Raw genomic sequence first — 21297 nt, 5'->3', positions numbered from 1 at the left:
GGGAGCGCGCGTGTCACGTGACGGGGAGCGCGCGCAGGCCGCGGGAGGGGCGCGGGCGGGCCGGCCCCGCGCGTGGTTGGTTGGGCTGGGGGGGGGATATCCCACGGAGATAAGGATCCCACGGGATTTCCACCGCGAGTGGGATGAGGCCGGACCACCGCCGCCTCCTCCTCCACGGGTGGCGCCCGCGCGCGGCCCCGGAAGCGGACGGCGGGGAGGGGCGGTCCCGGAAGCGCGGGGCGCTGCGCCGGCGGTTGCCAGGGCGGCGCGGTATTATGGGATGCGGCGGGGGAATGGCGCGGGGCGCGTGATTTTGAACAAACGCGGCGGCGGGATCGGCGCGGGCGCGGCCGCCGCCGCCGCGGCCGCCGGGAGCAGCACCGGGGGGCGCCGGCACCGGCGACAGGCGCCGCTAGCGAAGGAAGAAGAAGAGCGCCCGCCCGCCCGGTGAGTGCGAGGGGCGGGAAAGCGGCGGCGGGAGGACAGGGAAGGGGGCGCGGGCACGGCTGACAGCCACCTCCCGCCGGGAAGGAAGAGGCCCGGCCTCGCCGGGCGCTCTCCCTGCGGAGGGCCGGGCTCCCCGGGATGGCGCGGACAGTCGGTCCCGGCCGCCTCTCCGCTGCGGGGGTGCCCGCCCGGCGCGTCGCCTCCCCGCCGCTCGCCGGGGCCAGCTGCGCGCGGGGGCGCGGTTCCCCCGCGGAGCGGCGCGGTTCCCCCGCGGAGCGGCGCGGTTCCCCCGCGGAGCGGCGCGGTTCCCCCGCGGAGCGGGGTCTGCGCGGGACCCGCCGGTGCGGAAGGGGCTGGGGTTCGCGGCTCGGGGGCGGCGCCGGGGCGGGGCGGCGGGGGCAGGTGCGGCGGGGGCGGGAGCGGCGGTGACGGGCTGAAAATGGCGGATCTTTCGAAATGCGGCGGCGGCCGCCGGCGCTGACGGGCCCGGGCCGCTCCCGCCAGGTGAGAGCCGGCGCGGGGGGCGCGGGGGCAGCGGCCGCACCGCGCGGGGCCGGCGGCCGCCGGGGCTCGCCGCGCCGGGCCCGGGGTTGGCGGGGCCCGGTGCCCCGGCCCGGGGCAGCGAGTCGGGCGGCTCCGGGGCCCGGCGGCTCGCCGGCATGCGGCGTTCGGGAAGAGCGGGGCGCGGCCCCGGGGGGTGAGGACGCCGCGGCTGTGTCAGCGGGATGCGCGCTCCGGCTGTGCCCCGCGGAGCGGGTGCGGTGCTTCCACAGCTCACCCCGTGCCGGCGCGCAGCTGTGGCCTGGGCGTGCGCTGCCCGGCTGGGGACAGCCCCCAGCTCCAAGGGAACGTGTCCGCTTCTGGTCTCCTCAGCACAAGAAAAACAAGGAACTCCTGGAGAGGGGCCAGTGGAGGCCACGGTGATGATAAGGGATCTGGAGCATCTCTCGTATGAAGAGAGACTGCGGGAGCTGGGCTTGTTTAGTCTAGAGAAGACTGATGTCATTAATGCATATAAATATCTCAAAAGCGGGTGCCAAGAGGATGGTGCCAGAGTTTTTGGTGATGCTCAGCAACAGGATATGGATAAATTGCTATAAGCAAAAACACAAGAAGTTTCACCTCAACATGAGGAAGAACTTTATGTTGAGGGTGGCAGAGCATTGGAACAGGCTGCCCTGGGAGGTTGTGGAATCTCTGTGGTCTGTGTCCTGTGTCACCTGCGCCAAGTGGCCTTGTCTTGTCAGAGAGGTAGGACAGGATCATTTCCAGAGGTGCCTTTCAAACTTGACGATTCTGTGAATGTAGCCAGACCATCTTTTGGGTTAGTCCCAGTTTTCTTGTCACCATCTTGCTTGTTATGAGGTATATCAGTATTCAGATTGTTTTTAGTTGTTTGTGGCTTGAATTTGAAGCATGTCATGTATTAATTATGCTTGATATTGAGGATTTGGGTTCTGGAAAGCCTGTGGCATTGAGACCACATGAAACTGTCCACTGAAATATACTGTAATCAGGAGGAAAGCTCTCAGAATTAAGATGTCAGGTGAGGAAAGGACAGATATTTTCATTACCTTTCCTTAGTTTCATCCTTCTGAACAGTTTCTTGAAATATATTAAGGTTGCTGTAGGAAATACTGACTATAGAAAAATAACTTGAAGTGTTCTTTGCAATGTTTACATGAAACTGGCAATAACAATCAGGTTACTCAATCCTTGAGTATGTGGTTATCTTCTTCACAATAGCTGCTGGCATATTGGAGGCAAGAAGAATAGTAGGAAATCAGCTGAATATATTTCTTCTGTCAGTGGAATCTTTTTGTAAAATAAAATGCTTTAGACTTGTGGTTTTTTCTTTTTAAATTATTATTTGTCAGGATATCCAGTTTACATCTCTATCACTGAGTTACATGTTAGTTACATGCCCTGTACAGAGTTGCACCAACCTAGAGAGAGATGTGTGGTTGTATTTCTCTGTAGGCCAAACAATCTTACAGGCTGGCTTGGAGAGTGTGTTTGAAAACGCAGCCCAGCCTTCCTAATGGGATAAAAATGTACATTATGCTTGTTGTGATGGCATAAGCTACAGCAGTGTGTTATGCAGGGCTGCTTGTTCAGCTTACATATCAAGAACTATCTGCTGAAGTTTGGTTTGCTTATACTTTGATGTCCAGCTCAGATTGCTTGTAACTAAAGGCTCTGAACAGTTCTGTCAGGATTCTTGAGAAGTTTTAAATGCTTTCAGGTGGAGTACCTGCAAACCACAGGTGCATAAGAAAGGTGATGATGAAGAGTACTGTCAGAATTCAGCCTTAGAGATGTTGTTATCTTGTGAATTACAATATCTTTTATTTTAGATTTGGAAAAACCCTCAGAGCCCCTTAGGTTCCTTTCCCTTACACTGGCTTGTTCCCTTACATCAGAGCTAAGGTAGATTGGAGGGGTTGTGTTTTGATTTCTGCTTCAGCAACAAACTGTGGTTCCTTATCTGTCACTTGGTGTGATTGTGCTTTTGTTCTCTATATATGCTATAGAGGTAGTGCTCACATGCTGTGAGAAGCACATCCTAATGTCCTGCAGAGGCTGTGCACTACAGCAGTGCAAGGGTCTGGTGGGCCTCTTCATAGCAAGTATCTAGGAGATAGACTCTGATTTTTTTTTCAGGTTTTTTATTATTATTATTATTATCAGGAGCTCCCAAAGAGAAGTGGGAAATGTTTCTTGAATTCTTGTTTCAAAAGTTTGTACTTTGCCAGGCCTTTTAGATGAATAGCTTGGTTTCCTCAGTTGCTCAGAAAGCTGATAAGCAACATGTGGCTTTCAGTACAGCCTGTGACTAAGCTTGCTCACCTGACAACATTAGAAGTCTGCAAAGGAATATTCTTGCACAAGAAAGAGGGAGACTAACAAAATAATCCCTTAGTCATGGGGTGCAAAGCTATGTGAAGTAGAGATTCCCATGTTCCAGATCTGGATGTAGATTGGTAGCTCCTTAATTTGTGCATCACTCCCCTTCAGAAGCTATCCTGCTATTGGACGTGCTGCCCATGTGAGGGGTATGCCCTTGGTGTTGGGCTCTGCTTTAATCTCTTGTATGCGTTCTAGGTACATACAGAATCCCCATTTTTAGGGACTGACTTGGGGTTTCTATTCCTTTGGAGTAACAGCAGTTTCTATTACAGACTCAAGAAGTCTGTCTTCCTTGGGTGAAACTTGTTTCTGTGAAAAGTCTTTCAGGTGTGATCCCTTGGTGCTGCTCTGGTGCTCATAGACTTTGAGCAGAGCTGTCTCAACACACTGACTCACCAGATTTTTTTTTTACTACTTTGTAGATTAGTTTTCTTCCTGGGCTGGACACCATTGTCAGTGGCATGGAGAAAATGGGTTTGTGACAACCTACAGTTGGTTTTGGATGGCTTTGTTCCTGCCTGGCTCCTTCATCTGGGCTGCTCTTGCAGCTCTCGGTTATACAGATGTTTGCTAGCACAAGGAGGGAAAATGGATGGAAACAAAAAGGCAGATGCTGAAGGCGGACAGGAGACCTTTAGCAGCAGTGCTGGCATAGAGCACAGAAGGAGTTGAAATACAGGGAAAGTAATACTGCTGCTCGTGTACACACAAAGTAGCAAATGATGGTGTTTGAAGTAACTGTGCAATAAAGGTATTGCTAGGATATTGCTCATACTAAGTCCTATAAAATTGTAGCAGGTGCTTTTTTTATTAGTGTATAATTATCAGTTCATTGACATATAAGGAGTTTCAGCTTTTTCTTTTCCTTTTAAAATTATAATGGAAGCATAAGTGACTCAGAACTTGCCAAGGGAAGAAGGATCTCTTCATAACTTGTATGTGGACAAGTTTGGTTTTTTTTTTTTTTCTCTATCCAGTCTTAAAAAGAAATCAGCTAGCACCACCATTATAAACATGGCAGTGGGAACATGAGCTTAAGCTATCTTCCCATGGAAAAAAAAATGAAACAAACCCAAAAACCTCAACTGTGTAATATAAAATTCTCATGTACGTATCATTTTACAAGTGTCAGTTTAAACATGTAGGTGTTGCTGATTTGTGTACCTTGCCCATTCTTCTGAACTGCTGCACACAGTTGTTTGTGCGGTGTCTCAGGCAGCAAGCACTCACTTAGCAGAATGTAGAGTAATGGAAAGGGAATGGTGTGCGTTGGTTGAGGGAATTATGGTTGCCTTGGGAACTATTTTGTGACTATAGATGGTTAATTTGTGGTAGAAGAACACCTGGTATTAAGTATTCCTTGTAACTGTTGGAAAAAAGACTGGATACTTAAACTGGTAATGTATTCAGCATCTGATAAGGAATGATGTTGAGTTTTTTTCCTTCCTGTTGTATGCCATTGGTGTTGTATTTTCTAAACCTAGAGCTGCGATCCTTGGGGAAGCATGTAGACAAACTGCCTCCATGACTTGTCTTATGTGGGCATTGGGAAAGAGAATGGAAATTTTGTCTGTGTTCCACATACATATTTTGTTACTGTGTTAATGCTTTCACTCTGCTATTACATATGCAAACATGGTGAGTTTGCAGTCTTAGGTGATTAATTTTTCCACTTACCCTTGTTAATCATAGCTTCCTCATGGATTCATCTTTTCCTAGTTTCATGACACGTGTTTTATTAAAGCATCTCTAGCTTAGTAAGCTTAAACAAAAGCCTCTCTGTTGAAAAAACACAGTGCTGAGTGATTTTGTAATTCTTTGCTTTATGACAAAACAAACTTTTCAGTTTTAGAGACAAAGCATGGAGTGTCAGAGAGAGTAAGAAAATGGGGAACACCTAAAATGAATGACACTGTTTTACCCATTATTGGAAAAAATAGCAAAATTGAAGAATGGCAGTTAATTAGGAGAAATGTAGTACAGCAAGATCACCTACATGCAATTGTGCTCTTTTGTTTGACAACATGTCAGCAGAGCAGGGTGAGTTTTTATTATATATATACTTCTGTGGAGGCTTTTCTAACGAATGAAAGCATGTCGGGTGTCAATAGTTTCTTAAGAACTGCATTTCCTATTTTTTCGTGTTCTTTGTGAATTTCAGTTGCCTGAAATAGTTGATGTGCTTGTTTGTATTTGTCAAAAAGGGATATGAGAACAAGGCAAATAAGGAGATTACCTAGCCTGTTCTTTAGTTTGTTTTGCTTATAAAATGACCCAATAAAAGGATTTGTTTCTCTAAAATTTGTTTTCCTCTTGAAATCAACTTAGGCAAACAAGTGACCTTCACTTTCTAAACTGTGACTTGATTCTACTTTGCATAGGTAGGTGTTCTAAATCCTTTGCATTAGCAAGCAGTCAAGAATCTCTGGGAACTATGAACCTTGTGCTGTTATGCATTAATCTTCTCCTAAAATAAGTTTTCTCTTTGCTGGGAGAATTCCTGGACCATTAAATGACCAGTGGGTGTTTTTCCATTTGTAGAGATTAGTTTTGTGCCAATAGTGTGAACTAGCTACACTGCAATGACCAGCAAGGCTGTAGTCAGTTTTGCAGTCAATGATATTGGCAAAGTTTGTCACTCCTGTTTCTTGTGGACAAAAACAAACAAAAAAGTGCATTTCCCCAAGAGAGAAGCAGAAAATAGGCAAGAGGGAAACTACTTGTGAATTTTTACCATTTGGAATGACTGGGAAAAATAAGAGCTCATTCTTTATTGAGCAGGAAGGTGAGTTTTGATGTTATGTCAGCAAGAAGAAGTAGGTTTAATAAAAGGTTTTGACAAATTTGATGTCCTGGATTCTTAACTAAAATTCTTAATGGCATTGATAAATGCAGATGCTATAAAATTTTACAGAACGACATCCCATAGTTATTTTCAAGTTTTATTGCTGCTGCTGAGTTGGTTTCAATGGACTGTACAGTTTGACACAGAGCTGTTTGGGTGTGTGTCCTGAGCTGGTTTGTGGGAGAATTTACAGAGTGACAGCCTGTGATTCAGGTGTGTCCAGCTCTTTGTGGGTGTGTGGTGCTGTTCACTGTGTAGTGATGAACTAGGTCAGCTGAGTCACACAGAGAACCAGCCAACTTACAGGTCAGCTCCAGTGTCCTGCCATATGTTAATCAAAATTATGAACTGACAAAAGCTGTCCAAAAAAAAAAAAAAGTTGACAAAAGCTTCATTTGTATATACAAATTGGTTTTAGATGTAGTAAAGAGCTTGATCTTGCTACATTAAAAAAAGCCAAACAGCTTTTTTCCATGAGAAAATACAGTTAAGTCTTTGCATACTATTGTTTCTTCACTTAGTAATTCTGAGAAGGAGATGAACATTCTAGATCTGTGTCAACTTGGACAGTGTTGACTTGTTCAATGGGTGGTTGACCATATCTGCCATGAAAATCACATTTAGAAGAGTATTCTGTAAAGACGGATTTAGGGCTTTTCTCAAGGCCTGCTGCTTGTTTAGGTTGGGTATTAGGAAAGGGTTCCTCCCCCAGAGAGGGATTGGGCACTGGAATAGACTTCCCAGTGAGCAGCATGGAGAGTGCACGCAGAGCTCTTCTTCCTAAGCGGCATTGGCATCTTACCTTCAATAAAGCTTCTCCAGGGATAGAATGAGATACAGTGTCAATATATCGCTGCACCACTTTCAGCGTACTGAAAACAAAGGTTGTAAGAGATACAGTGTAGTCCTAGTCACTGAAATGTTTCTTTCTGGCTAGTCCTGTCTGTAAGTTTTTGGGGTTTTTTTGAAGTGCTTATCCAAAGCTGTTGTCTTTCTTACCTACAGCTAATGAAACTTAAGAGTTTGTGTCTCAGAAGCTCTTGTTATGTTATGTTATGACATATGAGACCTCAGAGGTCTGAGCAGCTTGCATTTGAAGTGACCCACATGGTACTAGAGCAGGGATGAAGATTCCACAGAAATTCCTATTTGTCCTGTTGAATTGATCTCAACTCAAAATCTTAATGTGGAATTTCATTCCACAAAGGTCAGTCAGCTATTGCACAATCATAGTTGTTTAAGTTTTCCCAAAAAGAATGCAGAAGTGCTTTAGTATCTAGAGATTGAAGGGGGAAGGAGGTGTTAATAGTGGTTTTTGAAGGAACTTGAATCAAATCCTGGTTTGCCTCTAGGTGAGCTATTTATCTTCAAGCTCAGCCCTTCTGCAAGTGAATATATTCTGTACTTGTGGAGTGTTGTCGTGTTTAAAGCTGGTAGAACTGCTGAGATTGCAGCTAGAAGCATGTTTTCCTGCAAATCACTGCAAGGTAACTGCTCAGGCTATCTTTGTTTTAATGCTCTACTTGAGTAAAAAATGAAGAAAGCCAACCTAGATAAGTTTAAAAAGTGGTAGTGGCCATAGCAGTTTTCACTGCTGTTCAGATCTTGACAGCACTACCTTTAAAGCACTGCACTTTTTTGTCTTAAGGTTTTTCTCTAGTTTTCATTTCTGTGGTCTAGCTTTGAAAAGAATCATGATTGCAGAAGCCACATAGTGAACTAAGCTTTCAGGACAAAATTTTCTATGCCATTATAGCATATTTTTTTTGAAATTAAATACCTCACTGCAATCAGTGTACTGTGGGAGGTTTTTGTTTCAGTTAGAATGAACTTCATGTGTTGTACCTAATGGGGCAGTGCTAGTGTAGTATAGGTGAGATGCACTTGGATCATCATTGTGCTTCCCAGTTGGCAAAGTCTCAGTAAAACTGGTAGGTTAGGATTCTGTTATGATTAATTCTTGTTCATACATACAGCTCTAAAATGTACTCTTGCTGACATTGCTGGCAGCAAGCCTGATCTTAAGGGTGTGCAATATGATAACACCTGCTGAAAGTCTGTGAGGAACTTGATATCAAGTCTATGATGGTAGTTTTCACACTTGTTGTTCAGTGTTCATGGTGTGATATTGCTGTGTCCTCCGAATTCTTCTGTAGCCTCACATTCAAGGAGTGTCTGGAGTTTGGAAAGCACGACCTTTATTTCAAGCTGTATGTAGAAGACAAAAATCTGCTTTTTTTTTTCTTTTTGGCCTAGTGATAAGCACTCCTCACATTTCAGGTTTGTTTGATGTTTGGTTTTTTATCAGTCAAGCTAAGTTCACTACATGTTTATTCAGTGTAACTTTAGATTCGCAGTGCCTTACTATTGGTCTACTAAACACAACAAAAAATTAAATGACTTGAAGTTATTTTAGCGCTTTTTACTTTTGGTCTCACCCCAAAGTTTGTATGGAACATAAGGTTAGAAGCACTTGATTAAATGTAAAGACCCTGGAATCCACGAACCCAAAATTTCTATTGTTCACTGTAGTGAACACCTTCAGAATGTATTTAGTGGTCATAGCACCTGTGCAGTTCTGTGTTTTGTGCTATGGCATGTTTTGAAAATGACTGAAACTGGCATGTAAACCAAGGGAAGGGTGAAGGGAAATGTTCTCATTTTTAGTTTCTATTTTATTTTTAATTTGCCTAAAGCTCTACTTGAAAGTATAACATTGTTTCCCATTACAGAAACAATCTGAACTGCTTTGAAGTATTCTGCATGGAATGTTATTTCCAGTACTTTCCTGGAAAGTTGCTGTGAGTGAGGTGTGTGGTAAACAAGCAGTGTTTAAGACTTTAATGACTGAGTGCTTGGAATTTTGTTGTGTTTTGTTCAGTAATACTGCTCAGTACCTCTCAACAGCTGGAATGTTCTTCTTTAATAATCTTATTTTGTAATAGGTCGTACCTTTGGGCAATGTAGTATTTTCTCGTGGTGGAAAGGGGCTTGTCCAATCCACAGCTAGATATTCCTGTGTTTTGAAACGCTGGTTTTCTAGGAAACAATGCAATCACTTGTACATGTAATGTAATTCAACCATTTGCAATTTGTATGACATGTTTCTTTTATCCAAAACCTAGTTATAGCTTTTTTCCTTTTTCTTTCCACCTTCCATTTTGCCCGAAAGGCTCTGACTCATGGGGATTTTTAGTTATGTACTCTTTCTAAGGACCTTGTTAGTTTAATTGTAAAAATTGCTTTTGTACTTGGTGTGCGTTATTGTATTTCTATGGTAGCATGCTGAGATTCCTTCTATGTGAGAAAAAGTTTTGATGTGAAGAAAACAGCTATAGGTCACAGGATAGCTGAGTCTTAAAGTGTATTTGTAGCAGCTGTTGCGGTGAAGGAAGAAGATGCAGTTGTGTAAAACATTTCTATTTTGAAGACAGTAAGACATTAATATTTTTGAAAACTTATTTTTTTTTTCTTTACAGTGTGTCTGCAAATAACATAATCTCTTTCTTCCTCTCTGTATTGAGTTTTTTGGGCAGGAGTGGGTGCTCATGTTTTAAGTGTCCTTGTCAATATTTTGTACTATTATCTGTTAATTATAGCAGCATGGAGAGCTTACTTAGTGTTCCATGATTGGATAATTGCAACATGCTTTTATTTTTTATTTCCACTGGATTGTACTTAAATTGTTGCACCTTTTAGCTGCTCACAGAATCACAGAATGGGTGGGGTTGCAAGGGATCTCTGGAGATCATCTAGTCTAACAGAACCTAGGGCAGGCTACATATGTTTGTGTCTAGGTGGGTTTCTGTAGAAGAGGACACACTGCAACCTCTCTGGGCAGCAGTTCTAGATAGTGACCCCACTGTTCCTAAATCACCCCAGGATGCCATTGGCCTTCTTGACCAGAGGGGCACACACTGCTGGCTTGCATGAAACTGCTCTCCTGGAACTCCCAGGTTCTTCTCCACAGAGCTGCTTTCCAGCAGGTAAACCCCCAGCCTGTACTGGTGTGTAGGATTATTCCTCACCAGGTGTAGGACCCTGCACTTATTTTTGATGGATTTCATTATGTTCCTCTCTGTCCAAGTCTTACTGAATTGTAGCACAATCTCTTGATGTATTAGCCATGCCTCCCAGCTTTGAATCATCCACAGATTTGCTGAGGATGCACTCTGTCCCTTCATTCAGATCATTTAACAGGTTCAGCAGGACTAGACCCAGTACTGACCCCTTGGAGAGCACTCCTGGCTGCAGGCCTCCAACCAGACTCTGCTCCCGATCACAACCCTCGGTTTCCCTCTTATGACAACTTTAGTCTAAAACCCTCCTCACCATCCAGACAAGCCTATGGACAAAGATCTCTTTCCTTTCTCTATCAGATGGATCCCCCAGTGCCACACAGACCAGGTTTCTGAAGCAAGTCCCATGGTCTGAGCACACAAGCCCCAAGCAAAGGGAGTAGATGGGGCTGCCTTAGCATCTTTCCTGCTGTGATGGGTGTTTCCTCTTTGTCTGCAGAGCAGTGAAGCAGTTTGGCAAGGGCACCTCAGTCTTCGGGAGAAGTCTCTTCCTCCTGCCAGTCCTTGCCATTGCAAGCCTCCATGCTTCAGCATTATTTCCCCTGTCCCTTCTGGGTGTGCTGGTGGGGGAGTTTTTGGCTGTGAACTGTTGAGTCTCCTGCAGCCTGTGCTTGGAACCAGCAATCCAACTCTTTCCTACTACCTGCTGCAGGAGATCCAACATCTGGGTACACCTTTTGCAGACAGGTCTGCTACCTGTCCCTACCTTGGCAGAAAGGTCTAGGCACTGGCACTTGAGGGCTGGGCATTTCAAATTGCTTAATCTCAAAGTATTAAGGTCCCAAAAAATTTGATTTCTTCAGCTCAGCAGCCTTCAGGAGTTTACATAGTTGCTAGGATAGGAGAGAGCAGATAAGCAGAAGCTGAAAAATTTGAAAAGCAACTAAAATGTAATTGACAGCATCTCATACTTCTCACTTAAATCCTCAAGGATCCATTCTGTATTTCCCCTTTTTCCTCCTGCTCTTGACTTTGTTCTAATGAATAGACTTAGGAACGAAATATATTGTGTTTTTAAACCTTTGCTAGTTAAGGTTAAAATATGCCAATTTTATGAATGCAACCATGTAATGTGGGATTTTTGAGTTTAAAAATATGAGCCATAGCCTGCTTGCGGTCCTCTGCTGCACCCTGATTGGAAAGAGAAGAGATGGTGTTGGCACATTTTTGTCTCAGCTGTGGAAAATCCAAATGTCGCCCCTTTTGTACTGACTAAATGTTGATCCTGCATTCTTTTATATTCATTTTCATTAGAGTCCACTGTACTTGCAGTGAACAATTACTTGTTAGGTTGTTCACTCTTACTTTTCTGCTATTCATCTGACTCAGATTTTCAGCTTCACTCTGCCCTTTTTTGGGGGCAGGCTTCACTGTTCTTCTTTATACTTCTTTTTTAAAGGTTTTTGCATAGTTTTAGCTCGGAAGTTGAAAATATTTGCTCTCGTTGGCTCTTAAGGGTGCTACTTTTAAGTGTATCTGTCCCAGCTTTAAAGAACTACTAACAGATACTGCTGTATCTGGCAATGTTACTTAGTTTCGCTTAGCATTTTCTTACTGGTCCCAAGACAATCCCTGCTGCTTCAGGGGTACCTTAGATGTGTTGCATTTATGAGGCTTTTGATTTTGGGTAGTGTGGGTTTGTGTTGTACTTCAAGAGGTGTTCATATAAAAGCTGTTACTGATTTGGTTTCCTTATTTTCTGGTGAAAGTAACACTTGGGAATTTCGTTAAAAAATGAGCATTGCCAGTGATTCGAGGCAGGTTTGGTCAGTGTTCCTAGATGTGTTGGGTTATTCCAGAGTGTTCCCATGGCTGAGCACCAGCAGTCCAGCAGCCACAAATGATGATGAGTGCCTTGGCTCTCTGCTCTGTTGCTGTGGCCTTGCTAACACGCATCACCTTCTCAGGTGGTCTCAGCAGTGGTAAAGCTGGTCTCAGTAGCCTTGTTTCTGTATAAGCTGAATTTATAAATGTGTGTTTTGCTTGCCTGCAATACATAGTCCTACTGGTAGCTTTGTAACCTGTCACCCTACTCTAACTGCTCATGGTTGCAGGCAGGAAGGTTGGCTATTCTTAGTGAAATAGAGACATTTCTTCATGTAATAAAATGCAGTTATTGTAAAATACAGGATATTTTTATGTCTTGCATTTGTTTACTTCTTTGTAGATCACTGTGCTTAATTATATTGATATTTTATTTTCCTGTTTAGTGTGGTTGTTCTGGTAATTTATCAACAAAGGTGTTGATATGATTGATCTCAATACTTTTAATGGAGTTTCTTAGAGATTTTGCAGTGACATGCTAGATGGAGAGAAAAGATCAAAATTCACAGATACCTGTCAGACACCATTCTGTATTTTTGCCTATAATCCTGATCTTCTTTATCCTCTTCCTTACAAATCCTCTTTATCCTTTACACCATCATATATTTTTCTTCCTGAATATCAAGAATAGGAATCTGTTTTGTGAGTAAGATGAATACAGGTGGTTTGCTCAAGCTGAGAGTTTGTTCCTCTCCTTCTCGTTACCATGCCTAGCATTTTTCTAAGTTGTTGGTCCAGGACTTTGCTGACAATATGCTTTAGTCTAACTTTTTTTTTTTTTTTTAATGTGTTTGGCTGGTTGGGTGTTCTGAGCTAGCTGTGTTTACAAATCTTCATTATATGATTTTTTTTGTGAACTTTTATTTAATTGTGTGGCCATTGTTTTTGTAGGCTAAAATTGTGTTTAGTAATCTGAACCTAGGATATTTGCTGAGTTTCCTAGTCCGAAGCTTAAGCTTAAACACTTCCTTGGTCTAGATTGTTTTTTTTTTCCTTCAAGGTTTGAGTAAACACAAAGTGATTAATCTTTTCAAGGGGTTGTAGTTAGCACTTATGCATTATTCAGTACTCAAAACATAGGTGCTAAGTGAAGGAAACTTTGAAGGGTTTAAATAGTTAAAACTATTTGCTACCCTTTCTTGACGATCTCAAGGCTGTTAGGCTCTTAAGAGGTTGGCATGCTTTTACTGTTGCTAATCGCTTTAGTAGTGGAGCTGGAAAAATGGAAACTGTATAAAAGCATTAGTAAAAAACAAACAGCTGAACTGTTGAGAAATTCTGGCTAGATACCAAGAAGTAAAAATCTGCAGGGATGTTGAAGATGCCTTTGACAGCAGCCTCTGGTGTAGCCAGGATGAAATTTTCATGGTTGGCTTTCATGTATCTATTCCAGTCATGTCCAACCTGCAGTGAAGAAATGGACCAAGTGGGTTGTGTTACAGTTCTTGTTTGCTGTTGTTGAGCACACTAGCCTGAATGCAATAATGAAAGCTAAGTTTAAAATTACCTGATAACTTCAAATCTTCCTATGTGATTGGCATATGTTGTTAATCCAGTAACTATGAGTAATGTTTCTTTCTTTTTCACTTCTCAGTTTCTGATTCCAGACTAGATGTGATATTTCTTTTTCTTCTGCATTCTGATTTGCAGTGGTTAGTTTGGACTCAAAATGCTGTTTAAAAGCCTGACTCCATGTATTTTAATATAAACATGCTTTCAACTAGATATAGGTATTTAATAAGTACTTACTGCTTTGTAACATAACCAAATGGCAAGGATAAAGAATGCAAATACCTGATGAACTATAAAACTACTTAGATATATTTAAGTATTTTATGATCATACTGTTAAAAGATGCTAAGAATGGCCTTTCTTCTTGGGAAAAACATGTACAAACGGAATACAAAGCAAGTTATTTAAAACTATTTATAATTACAGAGTGAGGTGGGTTTCCCCCTGTCCAATTTAGATTATTCTCTCCTTTTCAAACTTGGAGGCAATTATTACATGGATTGTGCTTGACACTAGGAGTCTAACTTCTGGATCCAAGGCCTATGGGCATATCAGTATAGAACGAGATGATGCTTTGGTTTGAGGTTTATTTTTTTTGTGTCTGAAATAGTTTGAAGTTTTGCTATCTGAGCTGCAAGCCTTTTCAAGTAGCTGAGGTGACAGTCAAGTGACACAGCTCAGAAGAAGGCCTAGTGACCTTAACATATGCTGTATTCAAAAACAGTCTACTTTGGAGTAATCATCTATGCAGTTAACCTATTTGACTTTAAGGCAGCAATATGATAGTACTACTAATGTGTCTCTTGGAGCTGGCTGTTTTGTCTAGGGCTGCTTACCAGGGCTGGCATCACTGTGCAGGCATTACTGGGGGAGAAATGCTTTCCATAGGAGGTATTTTTGGCAGTGACATCAGATAACTTTGTATCTTTAAATGCCTGCCAATAAGGGAGCTGGGAGTTTGACTGTCAGTGCAGTCCTTTTGGAGCTCAGGCTTCTTGAGTGTCAGGGCAGTTTGGTCTGGCTGGCACTCTGAGGTGAGGAGGGTCAGAGTGGCACCCTTGGCAATCAGGGAGGCCAGGACTGTTCCAGCATAGTCTCTGGAGCTCGGTGTGGAAACTGTGTAATTCTAGCAGGGCTTTTTTCCCCAATCCTTCCACCTTGTGGGTGAAATGCAGCTGTTTGGTAGTTAGCTGCTGTACAAAACGGGCCCACAATGACTCCAGAGGAAATAATGTCACTTGGGCATTTGGTCGGTGTTTTCACTGGCATGGTTCCTCATGAATTAGTATTAAAACTCAGCTCTGCTTTTCCTAGCAAGTAGTAAACAGAATTTGCAAGGGTTTTGTCCCCTTGAGCTTATAATTAGTACTCAGGAGCATGTAGGCAGACCCACATGGTGTGCTCACCCGTCCCGGGCCCAAGTGTGCTCATGGGGTCAGCAAGTGCAGAAAATGCCTTATTAAGCTGATCTGTTTTCAGACTCTTGACACTGATACAACCTTAAGGGAATGGTACAGTTCCACCATTTCCAGCAATGTCTTTAGGTTTTCTCAAGTGGAAGTGGCTCTGGCTTTGAATCTCGCTGCAGGTGTTTGTTTAATATATAATTTGGGTGATCTTAAAAAAAATCCCTTTTTTTTCATACAGTGTGTTATTTGTTTTGTTTTTAGAACACCTTTAAAATGAATAATGAATTTGTGTGTTATAAATTTTCTGGTGAGTATTGAAGTAAAAAAATTACTGAGCTCTTTTCATAGCTGGCATCAAGGGATTATCTCTTCATCTTGTGAGTGGCAGGGCTTTGGATTGATCCTGTGGTAGGTGGCTGTTGATTGAGCTTTTGGGGTTGTTCAAGTCCATCACTAAATAGTCATTTGATTTTATCAGAGATTTCCAAAATGAAAATTTGGTGATAATGCTACATCTGGTATGGATAATAAATCTCTTGAGTAAGATAACCTGCTAATCAGTGTTGGCATGTATGAGAAAACATCATCATCTATTTGATTTTTTAAAAGCTGTTTATCTCTTGCTTTATATTTCAGTGGGTTTAAATGTCTGTGCCTATATTTTCAGGGGGGAAGCACTGCTTCTTGGTGTATTGTGGTGTAAAGAGTGGAGTGGTAATGCCTTTATTTTACTTCAGCAAATGATGTTGTAAAGGTTTGATATAAATTATTACCAAGACTCAATTCAGCCTAGTAGGTTATATTTTGTTAACAGTTTTTTTTCCCATGATATCCCTCCTGTGCATGCACAATACTTTCAGTCTGAAAAAAATTGACTGTATTTTCTTCTTTGGTAATTTTATTCATAAAGCTTTGAAAATATGTGTTTTCTGGAAGCCAATAACTTTTTAAAATATTGCAGTACCTGCTCCGGCCATCACTGCCACAGCTACTAAGATGGAGGTGGTTTCAGCAGAAGTGAACAGCTTGCTCCCTGAGGAAATCATGGACACTGGCATAACTCTGGTGGAAGATGACAGCATTGAGGCTGTTATTGTGTCTTCGCCAATGGGAGAGTCTATTCCCATGGAAACAGAACTGGAAGAAATAGTGAACATAAACTCCACCAGCGACTCCTCAGCCACGACTACAGCCACAGTCACCACGGAATCGGTCCCTGTGCCCAGCAGCCACTCAGGAGATACAGCACTGACCACCACAGCCCCAAGCCCTGATGTGAATGCAGCTGTAAAGCCTGCCTTCCCAGGTGGCCTCCATAAACTTGGTGCTCAGACCCCTGTCACTATCTCAGCTAATCAGATTATTCTGAACAAGGCCACTGATATTAAAATAGGCAGTCAGAGTATTAAACCAGATGGGCAAAAGCTGATTGTAACAACTTTGGGCAAGTCTGGCCAGCCCATTGTTTTAGCACTACCCCACAGCCAGCTCCCGCAGTCGCAGAAGGCCGTGTCCCAAGCCCAGGGTGGAGAGTCCAAGGTACAAGGCCAGCAGATCAAAGTTGTCATTGGAGGTCGGTCGGAAGTGAAACCTGTTGTGGGTGTCTCAGCTTTGACGCAGGGAAGTCAGCTGATAAACACTGCGGCCCAGCCCTCTGTCTTGCAGTCCCAGCAAGTAAAAACAGTACAGGTAAAATGAGTTATGCTGATGAAACTTCCTAAAACCAGTTCTGTTGCTGCAATTGTTGTCTGTTTCCTGCACTGATTGACACACTGTTGCTTTCAGCCTTTGCATTTGTTCTTTGTATTAAAAAATACAATGCTGCTCTTAGCCCATGCTTTCATCTGTTGATGCGTTTGCCATTTTATGCTGTTTGCCTCTAGCTACTGTCTAGAAACTTAGGGTTTGCCTCAGAGAAAGTGAACTATTCAGTAAATTGAAGATAATTTTATCATTATTTTCATTTATAAAAATAAATTCTACATACTCTCAGGAAGACTGAATTCAACTTTATATGCCTGTTGTTGTTTACTCAAAGTATACCCTCCTTTATGGAAGAGTACCTTCTGCCTATTACGTTCAGTTTGTTTAAATAAACTCTCTGAAAAAACTTCTAGCATCTGTAAAAAAACAGAAAGGTGTATCTGGTCTGCTTCAAATCTAGTTATCATAAGCTGAACATTCAAGGTTTGGTTCCTAATCTCTGGCATGGATCTTGAGATATTTGAAACCACAGAGAATCTGCTTGGATCTGAAAATGTGTTGAAAAGACTTGGGTTATGACTCAAAGAGTCTGATTCTCATCTGTTATGTGGCAGAACTAAATGTGAGTGACTTTGTTCTATTGGTAGTGAGGCAGAAATGAGACTTCTTAAAGTGAAAGACAATTAGAACTCAATGCAGATTATGATGGGAAAATATTTATTTTACTGCCTAAATGAAATGTGAAATTAAACTCTTAAGTATGCTATTAAAAATAATCAGCTGCACATAAAAATGACAAAGTTTAAAGAATTTTATTAGCCAAATGTTCCTTGATTAGTATTTCATGGCAGGTGAATAAGATCAATATTTTCTCTAAAGTTGCAGATGATTTCTACTGCACTAATTTCATTCTCCTTTTTTGTTGCTACATCATATCTGGAAACATTTAGTAATGGCCATTTGAAACATAGATGGTTGTCAGTATAGTTTTCAAGAAAGTCTCTGCACTTTAGTCATCATAGGAACATTTAAGAGTGGATCAGTTCCTGTTGCTTGACTTCATTATTCACTGCCAAGTGACAGATACAGGAAACTGAGGGAACGACTTAGCTGTGTTGTGGTTTTTCCTTGCATGAGATGATTTGTGCTGCCAGTGACTGCCATCAGTGGCTTGGCCATTGACCTCTGCAATCTGCCATTGGAAATTCTACACATTCCTTACTAATGAACTTGCATCCATTTATTAAAAATTGCAAAGTGGGTAAATTGCAGTTTGGGTAAATTTGTCTTCTTGTGGTTTCTTTTTGTTAAGCCATTGGTTCCCTTTGCAAAACAGACTGAATTGTTAGCACTTGACACTGCTTTTTTCCCAGGAGGAGGGAGTAGAAACAAGACAAGGTCAGCGCCCAATATTGCAGGGGAAATGTTTACATTAGCACTTCATAGACAGTGCTCTTCCCTGTAGAAAATTTCTGAAGTATCAGAGTGATATATGAGGCTGGGTGGGTGATTCTGGCTCTACTCTACCCTGAATGACAGGGGAGGTAACCCACACCTTGAGTCTCTGTCTTAGAAAATGAAGTGATTCATTTACCCCATCACCCTGAACAAGCCCCTTAAATTTTCAGTGAGTGGAAAAGGAGGCTGTGAATGCCTCCCTGATGCCCCCGTGGATCTTGTGTAATTTATTTCTTGTGAATCAGGTATTTCAGAGAGGGCAGCACAAGACTTTGACTTGGTACTGAGAATGACTTGGTACAGATTAGATGTCAAAGAGCTCTTATCAGTTCTTGTGGTCACTCTCACAAAGGCTTTGCATATCAGAGAAATTCAATTGTCTTGACATCTAATCTAATCTTGTAATCTAATTCTGATAGTTGAAGTTCTCAGCACCTGAGGCATAATTGGTAGAGTTCAGCAAAATGTTTCTTGGAATTTGACTCCTTCACTTACATTTCTAGGTGTGAGACTCTGAGGTGCTAAGTGTGGCAGGGCCTTTGGCCTCATCTATATCCAGAGGTTAATTACTGTCCTTATAGCAGCTTGTCCTGATTTGAAACTAGGGCCATGGATGTGTGGGGAAAAACAGCCGGGCAAGTACATCTGCTTTCAGCCTGTGGCTCTTGCCTGCCTACAGCCTTAAAAGCAGTGGTGTGCCTGCTGCTTTACTGATTTAGTCCAGGTTTATTAAGCAGCAGTTTGGCCTTGCATGTGACTCTGAACCAGGTGTCCAGACACATCACCATGGCTGCTGTTAAGCCTGTCTTTTTCTTGTTTTGTGTGATAACTGGCTCCGGTTTTAAGTGTCCATACCATTGTTGCTACCATGGCAAGGCAGCTGCTAAGCCGTTGTTGTGGCTTTATTTCATCATTGAAAAGGGACCCTGTGCACTCTCTAGCCTCAGACTCCCATTCGTAGCTCAGTTTCTTTATCTCTGAAGTTAAGGTGCTCTTTCTATTTCTAGAGTCCCTGATTTTTCATACTTGGCCAAATATAAATGACAATAGAGAGTGGGTACATGGACAGGTCATCTAGGGAGTGGATTTATAGTGTATTAGCTCCTTTGTGGTAGCTGACTATGTGGATATCCAGCAGTAATGTGCAGTACAAGTGTGCCTATTTCTGTGTGATTAGAACAGTCTGAAAACAAAGTTCAGCTGTATGAACTTGCTAGTTCATCTTTAGTGGAGCGTGTTTAGGAAGACAGACTTGACACTTGAAGTCAAGTTGCCTGCAGGTAAATCTCTTGACTTCTGTAGGGGGAAGAAAGTTGGTGTGAGCTCCTAAATATAATAACGTTCCTACAAAAGAACTTGTTGCTCTGGGGAATATATTTGCAGTCTAACTCAAAGTAATTTGCACAGAGCATGCTTAGCTTGCATAGGCAGGGGGATGATGTTATGCTCCTTGTGATCAGAACAGGCAATGGCAAAGTGTTTCAGAGAACTTGCCTATTCTGAAGTATCTGAGTGACATCTTGATTATTTCCTCTGCCTTCTCCAGTCTTTACTGAAATGGGCAGTGAGTTTCCCAGTGGTGCAGAGGAGCTTCTCCCTGGTGGATGGGGTTATCCACTGCCATAAACCTCAGAAAGGCTTGCTTGGCAGGAGTGCTGTTCCTCATTTATAAACAACCACATTTGTCTTGCTGTTTCCTAAGCCCTGAGGGGAATCACTTGTTTATTAGACCTCCCTCTTTGTAGACAAACAGTTCACCTAAAAAGCAGAGGGAAATTTATTTGAGGAGAATACTGCAAGTCGAGCATGAGGGAAGCAGGGCTACTTGTGTTGATCTGTTATTTTGGGATTTTAAAGTTTTTTTTCTGAAATACTTTGTGTTAATGGTTGGTAGTATTTCACACACATTCGTGTAAGTCTTTTAAGCACATTTATTGACTGTTACTGGGAAACAACTGCTGTTATCCAGAGCTGGCTGTTCTGCTGAATGCTCATAATGTTCTGAGCTAGACTTAGCTCTCACTTCAGAGAAAAAGCAATAGCAGTTGAGTTGCAATAATACCTTATGGCAAGGTAAGATTAATTTAAGCAAAACAGAAATCTGAAATCGAGCAGATAAAATGTGTAGAATTAATCAGAAATTAAAGTGTGTCCAAGCTGAAAAAAAAAAAGTTACAGATAAAATGTTTGCTCATCTCTCAGTTGTATCTGTGCTAAGATAATGGAATCATTGAAATTTAGAAATGACTTTGAGTTAAATTTGTGAACAGGGCTGTGAATGAAGCTTGCTTCTTCAAACAACTTATGTTTCAAAGTTTTACTTAATATATTTCCAAAAATAACAGGTTTCTTTCTCCTCTCTTTAATTTTAGAGCCTTGAGAATCATGTATCACCCATAAAGCACCACTGTGCCTGAGGAGCACTTGTAGTGTAACTGTGGAGCAGCATGTGGCTTCCTTTAAATGAGATCCATTCTTTGTGAGTGCCTGGTGTCAGAGCTGCTCCTTGCTGGCTTCCCTGCCTGGGCGTAGCTCTGGCACACAGAGGTGCCCTTGGCTTTCCACACCAGCCTGCTGGGAGGGCTCCAATGCCATAGCAGAGGGAGCTCCAGCTTCCCTGGCAGTACCATGACTGTGCTATTGGGAGCTGGGGCAGCCTCATGTTTGCTTTTTGTGGAGCAGCTGAGGAGTTTATGTGCTGTTGAATACTTTGGTTTTGCCTTATGTGGTTGTAAAAAAAAAAAGATGTTTTCAGGCAACAAATTCTATAGATAGGGTTTTGTGGAGGAAACCATAACTTCCAGCCTACTCAATTGCTTCATTTGAGCACTTGTAATTTTCTCAGGCTGTCAAAAGTAGCTGTCAGCTCTGTATCTTTGCATGTCAGGCAGATTTCTGATTTAGCTGCTTGAGTAAGAAAGGAGTCTCCGTGCCCTTGAGAGGTGGCTCCCCAAGTGGATACTAATGTTGTGCCTCTCTGATATTGCTGGAGTTGATGGTTAGTGCCCATGGGATGTGGTGGAGGAGAGGCAGCATGTACCTCACCTGTGGAGTGGGCAGGTGTAAGGGCTTCAGTAAATGTGAGCAGTGTGCTCACATAGACCCAGGC

The 21297-nt window shown here is 42.6% G+C and overlaps 1 protein-coding gene across 5 annotated transcripts in view; it reads left to right on the top strand.

The window, feature by feature from the left end:
• The first annotated feature begins 307 nt into the window (after positions 1–307).
• Positions 308–21297, top strand: part of LIN54 (lin-54 DREAM MuvB core complex component) — a 39743-nt gene continuing 18753 nt past the window's right edge. For 2 of the 5 annotated variants that reach the window (XM_085578175.1, XM_085578174.1), the window contains exon 1: positions 15988–16715. In XM_085578175.1, the coding sequence (XP_085434301.1) occupies positions 16023–16715 (693 nt within the window). In that variant the 5' untranslated portion in view covers positions 15988–16022. Of the gene's footprint in view, positions 448–740; positions 789–846; positions 952–15987; positions 16716–21297 lie in introns of those variants that run through there. The other 3 variants (XM_021549318.3, XM_021549319.3, XM_021549317.3) reach the window with 3 other exon arrangements.

Source organism: Lonchura striata, chromosome 4, assembly GCF_050655825.1.
Source record: "Lonchura striata isolate lonStrDom1 chromosome 4, ASM5065582v1, whole genome shotgun sequence".
Taxonomy (NCBI): Eukaryota; Metazoa; Chordata; class Aves; order Passeriformes; family Estrildidae; genus Lonchura; species Lonchura striata.
The sequence above is the reverse complement of the archived record's forward strand: the minus strand, read 5'-3'. Positions and strand labels throughout refer to the sequence as shown.